This window comes from Acanthisitta chloris, unplaced genomic scaffold (genome assembly GCF_000695815.1).
Source record: "Acanthisitta chloris isolate BGI_N310 unplaced genomic scaffold, ASM69581v1 scaffold10465, whole genome shotgun sequence".
NCBI classification, from domain to species: Eukaryota; Metazoa; Chordata; class Aves; order Passeriformes; family Acanthisittidae; genus Acanthisitta; species Acanthisitta chloris.
Window position 1 is genome coordinate 6018 of NW_008672125.1, and position 10841 is coordinate 16858.

A 10841-nucleotide genomic window follows, 5' to 3' on the forward strand; every position below is an offset into this window, starting at 1 on the left:
CAGGAATGTCCTCGGGTTTCACGCTCCTATCTCCGCCCCCAGCCTGGTTCCATTGGCTTCCCAGCGCCCCAAAGCGCCTCTGGATGCTGTTATTGGCCAACCCTTGGAGCGAGGGCTGTTCCCTCTGCACAAGAACCTTCTCCCGGGCTGCAGGGAGGGAGAGCTGCTGGGATTTACCACTTCAGCACCTGCTGCCGCTCGGGAAGAGCTTTGGGAGCTTCGGCTTCTTGTTTTCTCTCTGCTTTGGGTACCACAAAACCGCCACCGTGTCTCGCCAGCGAGCCAAGAAAAAAAATATCGGCGCCAAGTTAGTGAAGATCCAGATATAGATAACTTATTATCCACTCTGTCTCCAGAGGAGATGGAGGAGTTGGAAAAGGAGCTGGATGTGGTGGATACGGATGGGAGCAGCTCTGGGGAGCTCAGGGAGAAAAATCAGGCTGAAAACAGCTCACCTGGTCCTCAAAGTTGTGATCCAGTGCTCAACCACTGCGAGAAGGACAACAGGAGGATTATCCAGAGGGAGAACTCCGTAGATGTAAGTCATCTCCCTGTGCTCCAGCTGGGATACACCTCGATCCCCTCCCGGGGGTGAGGGAGGGATGACGTGGAGTACACCAACCCCCAGAAGGGTGTGTGGTGCTTGTCGAGGAGGAATAGATGTGATGGAGAGAACAAGGAGCTACTCCAGGAGGGAATTGGGATCTCCTGTGCAACCCACAAAGCTGAACCTGTCCTGCTGCCAGGGGTTTGCTCTGCTCTATCACCCCTGGGCAGGGCTGGGAGTGCAGTTGGTATTCCCAGGAGGTGGCAGGAGGGGTTGGAGCAGTGCCAGTGATCCCACAGGCTGCACTTCTCCCTCTCTTTATTCCCTTTGGAGTTCTCTGGGCTCCTAGTCCTTTCAGTTCCGATGCAAAAGGTCAAACAGCCTCTAAACCTAACCCTAAAATCCTGGTGGAACCCACAAAGCCAAACTCTGTGCTCTGCTCTGACACCCCTGGGCAGGGCTGGGAGCAGAGTTGGTATTCCCAGGAGGTGGCAGGAGGGGTTGGATCCCACAGGCTCCATTTCTTCCTCTCCTTTTCCCTTTGGAGTTCTCTGGACTCTCTTAGTCCTTATAGGTCTGATGCAAAAGGTCAAACAGCCTCTAAACCTAACCCCAAACCCAAGCCAAACCTGTGCTGCTGCCAGGGATTTGCTCTGCTCTACCACCCCTGGGCAGGGCTGGGAGTGGAGGAGAGAACAAGGAGCTACTCCAGGAGGGAATTGGGATCTCCTGTGCAACCCACAAAGCTGAACCTGTCCTGCTGCCAGGGGTTTGCTCTGCTCTATCACCCCTCCCCTGGGCAGGGAGTGCAGTTGGTATTCCCAGGAGGTGGCAGGAGGGGTTGGAGCAGTGACAGTGATCCCACAGGCTGCATTTCCTCCTTTCTTTATTCCCTTTGGACTTCTCTGGACTCTTAGTGCTTTCAGTTCTTGTCCAAAAGCTTCAACAGCCTCTGTTTGTGGAATAAAAAGTTGGTTGCTTTGTGGAAATCGCTCCCAGAAGGTTTTTTTCCCCCCCTCTAAATGCTGGGAGGAGTGGGAATGGGAAGTGCAACAGTGATCCCACAGGCTGCATTTCCTCCTTTCTTTATTCCCTTTGGACTTCTCTGGACTCTTAGTGCTTTCAGTTCTTGTCCAAAAGCTTCAACAGCCTCTGTTTGTGGAATAAAAAGTTGGTTGCTTTGTGGAAATCGCTCCCAGAAGGTTTTTTTCCCCCCCTCTAAATGCTGGGAGGAGTGGGAATGGGAAGTGCAGCTCTAGGAGAGATATAACTGAAGGTTGATTTTGGAGAGCTGGGCAAGAAGTTCAACCTGGAAAATCCTTTAGGAACTTGTTTGGAGCTCCAAAACTTCATGCCAGTTGCTCTGCTCATGTTGGGCCCCTCCTGGGATTCATTCCCACTTCTCTGTCACTGAGAATACTGGGAATGTTCTCCATTCCTGGGAAGCATCTGCTTCCCCAAGCTTTTCATGGCAGAAAGTGCAACACAACAACTCTGCAGCTCTTTATCCATGGAGTCCCAGGAGGTTTCCTATCCCAGGAGGGATTTGCATGTGCTGTGCCAGGAAAGAGCTGAGGAATATCTGCAGGGAAACAGAGCTGAGGATTATGTGGATACTCCTTGGCTCTGGCTCTGATTCCTGATCTATTCCAGGTCACTCTGGGTCTTCCAGGTGGTGACTGAGCTCTGACTGCCCTGGGAGCACTTGGAAACAGCTCTTTGAGGGTCTTTAGGGAGGTTAGGTTGGAAGATCTTGATTGAGTGGGGTCTGGGCACCTCCATTCCCTCTAAATGCTGGAAGTGTGGGAATGGGAAGTGCACCTCTAGGAGAGATATAATTGAAGGTTGATTTTGGAGTGCTGGTTAAGGAGTTCAACCTGGAAAATCCTTTAGGAACTTGTTTGGAGCTCCAAAGCTTCATGACATTCACTTACCTCATTCTGTGCTATGCTTTAGTGGGATCTATTCCCACTCCTCTGTCACATTGATTATTCTCCGCACTGGGAATATTGGGAGTGCTCTCCATGCCTGGGAAGCATCTGCTTTCCCAAGCTTTTCATGGCAGAAAGTGCAACATGACAACTCTGCAGCTCTTTATCCATGGAGTCCCAGGAGGTTTCTTATCCCAGAGTGATTTGTGTGTGCTGTGCCAGGCAAGTGTCTGCAGGGAAACAGAGCTGAGGATTATGTGGATACTTCTTGGCTCTGGCTCTGATTCCTGATCTATGCCAGGTCACTCTGGGTCTTCCAGGTGGTAACTGTGCTCTGACTGCCCTGGGAGCACTTGGAAACAGCTCTTTGAGGGTCTTCAGGAAGTTTAAATGGGAAGATTATCTCCTGAGCAGGGTCTGGGCACCTCCATTCCCACTAAATCCTGGGAGGAGTGGGAATGGGAAGTGCAGCTCTAGAAGGAATGACTGAAGGTTGATTTTGGAGAGCTGGGCAAGGAGTTCCATAATTCCTTCCACCTTTCCTGTGCATCCTGAGAGCTACTTCTAGCTCTGAGGACTCACCTTCACCTTCTCTCTCTGACACTTGGAATGGGCTGGGGGACAGCAGGAGCTATTCCCTCACCACGAGGCCTCTAGCTTGGTTTCCTCACCAGTGGAAGAGTTCCCTGTGGTGCAGAACTGCAGGACAAACCTGCCTGGAGAGGGAAATGTGGGCCCAGTTAGCCCAGTGCCACCACTGGTTTGCAGGTGATGCTCAGAGCTGACACTGGGAGCTGAAGGTGAGGAAACACTTGGGTTTGGCATCACTCATGATCCTGTTTCACTTTTAGCTGTTGGAAGATGAGGACTTGGATTGGGAGAGGGAAGTGTCTATGATCACCAGAAAGGGAGGAAATTTGGAATCTGGGGGGAAAATAGAACTGGGAAATTGCTTGGTTGAACACTACTTTGTTTGGGAGTTACCTGAGTGTGTGTGTGCTCAGGAGAGGACTTGGGAGGTGACAAGGAGTGGCACAGGGAGGAAAGACACCCAGGAGAGTGTCACACTGTCAGGAGAGACACCCAGGAGAGGCTGTGGAGCTTTGGCTGGTTGGAAAGGCAGGGACAGAGGTCCTGGAAGGCAAGGAGAGGAGTCCTGACAAAGCTCTCCTGTTCCCCTCTGAGCCTCAGGAGTTTCAGGCCATGGAAGACAAAGCAAGTTGGCTGTGGGTCAAGGTTGTCAGTGAAACTGGCCCAGTTAGATTGTGTTGCAGTAACTGGATAGGGCAGAAGTGCCTTTCTTCTTCTATTTCAATCCCTGGAGGCCAAGAAAAAAGATCTTCTCCAGCCCTTCCTCCCTGGCATTGTTAGGATCTGGGATTAACACCTAGGAAAAGCCAACTCAGATCATGCAGGGCCCTACTCTGCCATGGGGCACCAGGGTGGGATGGGGTGGGGTGAGATGGGATGGGATGGAATGGGATCATTGAACCACAGAACCACAAAACCCAGTGCAGGAATCCAATGGTTCCCTCAGCAGTGGGAAGCCATTCCTCCTTGTCCTGTCCCTCCAGGCCCTTGTCCAAAGTCCCTCTCCAGCTCTCTTAGTTCCCTCAGCCTGAGGAAACAGGTCCTAATTAACATCTTTATTGATGATCTGGACATGGGGAGTGAGAGAGCACCTCAGAGATTGTGTAGATGACACCAAGATGGGTGGGAGTGTGGATCTGCCTGAGGGTAGGAAAGCTCTACAGGGAGACCTGGACAGAGTCATCCATGGGCTGAGGACAACTGCAGGAGGGTCAGTCAGGCTCAGTGCTGGTCCTGCCCTTGGGACACAACAACCCCCACAGAGCTCCAGGCTGGGGGAGGAGAGGCTGGAGAGGTGTTGGTCACAAAGGGACTTGGCAGTGCTGGTGGCAGCAGCTCAGTGTGAGCCAACAGTGTGACCAGGTGGCCAAGGAGGCCAAGGGCATCTTGGCCTGGAGCAAGGACAGTGTGGCAGCAGGACTAGGGCAGTGCTCATCCCCCTGGACTGGGCACTGGGGAGGTCACAGCTCAGTGCTGGGGTCAGGTTTGGGCACTCACTGCAGAAAGGACACTGAGGCACTGGAGAGAGTCCAGAGAAGGGTAACGAGGGCAAAAAAGGGCTAGAACACATAGAACACATGTCCAATGAGGTTCATGAAAGCTAGAACACCTGAGGAAGGGCTAAGGGAGCTGGGTCTGCTCAGCCTTGAGAAGAGGCTCAGGGGTGACCTCATGGCTCTCTCCAACTCCCTGACAGGGGTTGGAGAGAGGTGGGGGATGGTCTCTCCTGCCATATCCATCCTATCCCTGTCCATTCCAGCCCCAGTGGGAGCTGCCCTGGGAACACCTGGAAGATATTATCCTGTGTCTAGAATGTCTCTTTAGTAGGAAGAGACAAGAGGGAGAGTCTTGTCCTTGAACTACAGAGAATTTGACTGTCCGTGGTTCACAGAATCTCAGCACACAGGAGGTTCTGCTTTCATGGCTCAGACATGTTGATCTTCTCACCCACAAACACCTCAAGTCCTTCTCCCAGGGCTGCTGTCAATCCATTCATCCCCCAGCCTGGATTTGTGTTTGGGATTGTCCCAACCCACGTGCAGGATCTACACTTAGCCTTGGTGACCTCCATGAGGTTCAGTCCTGCCAGGACCAGGGACAGAACAGCAGGGTTGGCACCACACTGACCCAACCTCCTCCTGTCTCTCCATCATTTGCTCTCCTTCCTGCTGCTCTTCCACCCCTCCTTTGCCCCTCTTTGTGCAATGCCCAGTGGGACAAAACCAAGTGCCCTGGGGCAGGGCAGGCCCAGACACTCCTCTAGGCTGGGGGAGAGCAGCCCTGGGAGAAGGACTTAGGGGTGATGGTGATGCCAAACTCCTCATGAGCTCAGTGTGTGCTCACAGCCCAGAAACCAACCCAGGCCTGGGCTGCAGCCACAGGAGTGTGGGCAGAGGTCTCCCCCTCTGCTCTGCTCTGCTGAGGCCACACCTGGAGTGCTGCACACAGCTCTGTGTCCCCAACAGCACAAGGATATGGAAGTGTTTGAGCAAGTGCAGAGGAGGCCAAGGAGCTGATGAGAGACTGGAGCACCTTCCCTATGAGGACAGGCTGAGAGAATTGGGGCTGTGCAGCCTGGAGAAGAGAAGGTTGTGTGGAGACCTCAGAGCAACTTGCCAGGAGCTGAAGGGGCTCCAAGGAAGCTGCAGAGGGACTCTTGGTTAAGAACTGCAGGGACAGGACCAGGAGGAATGAGGAGAAATTGACAGAGGAAATTGTGATTAGATCTTAGGGAGAAGTTTTCCCTGTGAGGGTGGTGACACACTGGCACAGGTTGTCCAGGGATGTTATGGATGCCCCAACCCTGTCAATGTTCATTCCAGGCTGGCTAAAGCCTTGAGCAACCTGCTCTGGTGGGAGGTGTCCCTGCCCAGAGCAGGAGGTTGGCACTGGATGATCTCTAAGATTCTTTCCAACCCCTTAACACACTCTGAGTCTATGATTGTTATCTGGGAAGTGCAGGAATTCCTCCAAAGTGCCCAACAAAATGTTTTAGAGGGAAAAACTGTTTCTTCCCATCTCACTGTTGTTCTTGCAGTTCTTGGACTGTTCTTGGACTGTCTCCAGACACCCCAATCCCTCCTGAATATTGGGAGGAGAGAGTATATTTAGAAATATTGTGACTACATAATAACACATCTTCTTAGTGATGAAAAGGGCAAACTTGGGTAACTAGGAAGCAGATTATAAACAGCCCAAAATAGACCTGAGCTTTGCCCTAACCTCTCTGTGCTGAGCAGCCAAATCCACATCTTGGTGATGCTTTTGTTAATTAGTCTTCATTTGGAGTTGTTAGTGAGTGGAAGTATCAGCTCAGCCGAGTGCCTTGGGCAGTGCCTCTCTGGGTGTGCTCAACAAGGTCTTCTCCTAGGTCTGTGTGCCACAGGAGCCACAGTTGGACCAAGATTCATGAGTAGATACCTGAAGAGATGATTTCTGATAGCTCATGGCTCTTTGCTGTCACAGGCAAAGACATGATGAGAGAGGGATTTGGGTTAGAAACATGTTGTGAAGTTGAAGCCAAGGCATTAAGATGGCACAGGGCAGGGCTAGATGGGATATTGGGCAGGAATTCCTCCCTGTGAGGTGCTGAGTCACTGGCACAGGTTGCCCAGAGCAGCTGTGGCTGCTCCATCCCTGGGAGTGTTCCAGGCCAGGCTGGACAGGGCTTGGAGCAATGTGCACTGGTGGGAGGTGTCCCTGCCCATGGCAGGGGGTGGGACTAGGTGGTTTTGTAGGTCCCTTCCATCCCAAACCATTCCAGGATTCTGTAGCCCCTCTGCTCTGGAGCCAGTCTGGGAGAGCTGGGGGTGTCCAGCCTGGAGAAGAGAAGCTCCAGGGAGACCTCAGAGCCCTTTTGAGCACCTCAGGGGGCTCCAAGAGAGCTGCAGAGGGACTTGGGACAAGGGATGGAGGGACAGGACACAGGAAATTACTTCCCACTGCCAGAGGGCAGGGACAGATGGGATATTGGGAAGGAATTCGTGGGGTAACTGAGGTAAATAATTGCTGTTATTGTAGCAGTGACCTTCTGGAAGTGTTGTATTAGTGCTGTTTCTGTTAGCATTGGATGTGTGAAACAGAAGGTGGGTTACATTGCACCTCAGCTGTCCTAATACACTGCCATGGCAGTGCAGACTTCATTGACTCTGACCTCAAATGGGCAGTAGGGAGTCCATGGTTAACCAGTGGGTGGATTACCTGGAGCACAGCTGGCTTGCTCACTTGGATTCCCACTTGGCCTCTCCTCAAGGGTTCTGGTAGCTCCCAAACGACTGAGCACTGGTGGCAGAGGCAGCTCCTCCTTGTGCTCTCCTTCTCCAGCACCACGGTCTTCCCTGGGAAGGGACGGAGCCTCCTTCCCTAGGCACATAGAAATATAGACTATCCCAAGCTGGAAGGGATCCACATGGACCACCAAGTCCAGCTCTTGGCCCTGCACAGGACATCCCCATGGACAACCACCAAATACCACCCCAAAGTGATATTCCATGTGCCTGAGTGCATTGTCCAAACCCTCCTTGAACTTCACCTGCAAGGAGAGGACACCTGGATGTCCCAATCCCACCAGAGGTCTCAGTCTGCCTCCCAGTGAGGCTGCACTGGTTTCATTCAGCTTCAGGCATGGATTGGGTGGGAATGCAGGGAAGCTGCATGAGGGAGCAGAGTCATTCCAGGGCCACAAACCCATTCCAAGATACATGTGGTGTGTATTTCTTCCCATGGAAGCCCAGGGTTGAGTTTCTTGTAGGAGAAGGCTCTGAACAGGGGACATTGGATGCCAGGGCAGATGTGCCCAGCTAGGCCAGATGTTCAGAGTGCATCTGGTCTCTATATTTTTGCCTCCTGAAGGCTGAACTCTCTTCCCACAGGAGAAGCTGAGGTGACTCAGGTATCTTCCACCACCTTTCTACTTCCTCTTGGATATTCAACTACCCATGTGCACTCCTGTGCAGGCAGGACCTCTCCTGGCCCAGATCCATGCATCCATATCCCTGCAGGCTCCTGGGAATATCCAGGAACCATGTCCAGACACATGTCCACACTGTGCTGTGTCCCCAGGCTCTCTGCTGCAGGCTGAACACAGCTGGCAGTGAGTGGTGGTACAGGTTCCTCATGGCCTGGTTTGGATGAGGAAGGAAAAGCAAACATTAGAGGGTTTGTTTAATCCATAGTTGAAGGATGCTGGGGCCAGAGCCCAGCAGGTCCTACTGCCATGGAGAAGGATCTCAAACTCCTTGGGAAGGACTTAATTTAACTACCTGGGACAGAATCAAGGGAAATAGCAACCAAGGGGAGAGAAGTGGTTGTAGCATCCTTTAAGCATCTCCCAGTCTGTGCCTCACACATCTTTCAACTGTGCTGTTGTGTTTATCAGCAGGTTCTAACTACACTCCAATAGTTCTCACCAATTTCCAGCTCTTCTCATTCTTTTACCTATGTCCTGGGCAGGTCTCAAGCTTTTCCCTCATCAGGAATCACTGTGGTTGGAAAAGACCTCTAAGATCATCAAGTCCATAGAATCATAAATCCCTGACTGGTTTGGGCTGGAGGGACCTTAAATCCCATCTCATCCCATGGGCAGGGACACCTTCCACCGGCACAGGGCGCTCCAAGCCACATCCAACCTGGCCTGGAACACTCCCAGGGATGGAGCAGGCACAGCTGCTCTGGGCAACCTGTGCCAGTGCCTCAGCACCTCACAGGGAGGAATTCCTTCCCAATATCCCACCTGTCCCTGCCCTCTGGCAGTGGGAAGCCATTCCCTGTGTCCTGTCCCTCCATCCCTTGTCCCAAGTGCCTCTGCAGCTCTCCTGGAGCCCCTTGAGGCACTGGAAGGGGCTCTGAGGTCTCCCTGGAGCTTCTCTTCTCCAGGCTGGACACCCCCAGCTCTCAGCCTTTCATTGTTTCATGGTGTGTTAAGGAGTTGGAATGAATATTAGAGATCATCCAGTGCTAACTCCTTGCTCTGGGCAGGGACACCTCCCACCAGACCTGTTTTCTCAAGTTTTTAGCCCACCTGGAATGAACACTGCCAGGGTTGGGGCATCCACAGCCTCCCTGGGGCATCCACAGCCTCCTTGGAGCATCCACAGCCTTGTTTTCCTTGTTTTTCCTTGTGTGACCAAGGCCAAGTGACAGCACAGAACGTTTCCAGTGATGCTGGATTCACACTGTGGGAGCTCCACAGTCCATCTAAGGGCACAAACAGAGCCAAAAGTTGGATTTATAGTCAATCTGGGGGGGGAAAAAAAGGGTAAAATCTAAGTTGTCTATTTACATAAATCACCACTGGGATGCAGATAAATCCATGGAAATGCTTGGAGTGTTTGGCTTATATGGACTGAGCTGCTCAGGAGGTTTAGTGTGTGTTTATGTTGAGCTGATAAATAGATATGGAGAAGGAGGAGGAGGAGGAGGAGGAGATCAGGATCCCTATGTATCGCTTTCTAGGACATCATGTGTGTGCTAAAACCATCCTGGTGACTCAGCTCCCAGCAGGACACTGGGATTAACTGGTGGGATGGCTCCAGCCCACCCTTAGCTGTGTGGGAATGGTGGCAGGAGGAGTGAGGGGACCTCCCTGAGCAGGGCAGTAGGTGTCAGGGAGCTGGTTTGGAAGTCAAGGTGTGGAGAGAGGTGACAGCAGGGACAACCACACTATGGAGAGACATGAAATCTGCTCTGACCTCTCCTCTGCACAGGGCAGGGGGAAACTGGGCTGGAACCAGTCAGGAACTGGAGCTGGAGAAGCAACACCTTGTACCAGTCATGGTATGGTAATGGGACAGGGCAGTGGTTGTCCCTCTGTGCTGGCACTGCTGAGGCACCTCTAGGCCTGGGGACAGTTCTGGGCAACTTACAAGGACATTGAGGGGCTGAGTGTGGCCAGGGAATGGAGCTGGAAAGGGGCTGAAGCACGAGGACGATGGTCTGGAGAACTCCCAAGGGAGCTGTAGGGGCTCAGCCTGGAGAAAATGAGGCTCAGGGGAACCTTCTCGCTCTCTACAACTCCCTGACAGGAGGTGTAGCCAGGTGGGGATCAGGCTCTGCTCCCAGGGAACAAGGGACAGGGCAAGAGGAAACAGCCTCCAGCTGTGCCAGGAGAGGTTCTAGCTGGATATGAGGAACATTTCTTTATGGAACGGGTTGTTCAGTGTGGAGTCACCAGCCCTGGAGGTGTCAATGCCATGTAGATGTGGCACTGGGTGATGTGGTCAGTGGTGACTTTGGCAGTGCTGAGGGAATGGTTGGACTCATTGGGTTCAGAGGCCTTTTCCAACCTAAAATATTCTGTGATTCCATGATTCCATGAACTACAAGCAGAGAGGTGACAGCCAAGGGCACAGAGGAGTTCTGGTGCCTGCAGATAACTGATGTTTTGTTGAGTAGCTCAGGGCTGAGACATGATGATATTTGGGTCAGGATTTACTCTGGATGCTGCTCCAAGGACCTCCTGGACCCATAGCCATGAGAGCCTCCCACAGAGGAGAGGGAGCTGCACATCTCAGCTTCTCAGAACCTGAGCTGGTGAGCCCTGGCAGACTCAGCTCCATCTCACCAAGTGCTGTGTGCTGAGATGGAGCTCCCACGTGGTGCCAGAGCCTGATGCTCCTGTGTCCCCAGCATGGACATGGAGCTGTTGGAGCAAGTGCAGAGGAGGCCAAGGAGCTGATGAGAGCACTGGAGCATCTTCCCTATGAGGACAGGCTGAGAGAATTGGGGCTGTGCAGCCTGGAGAAGGGAAGGTTGTGTGGAGACCTCAGAGCAAC

The 10841-nt window shown here is 52.7% G+C and overlaps 1 protein-coding gene across 1 annotated transcript in view; it reads left to right on the forward strand.

The window, feature by feature from the left end:
* Positions 1-278: 278 nt before the first annotated feature.
* LMOD1 (leiomodin 1 (smooth muscle)) overlaps positions 279-10841 on the forward strand; it is a gene marked incomplete at its 5' end in the record, with an annotated part of 21531 nt that continues 10968 nt past the window's right edge. Inside the window, one exon of the mRNA XM_009074398.1 lies at positions 279-538. Within this exon, the coding sequence (XP_009072646.1) occupies positions 279-538 (260 nt within the window). The remainder of the gene's footprint in view (positions 539-10841) is intronic.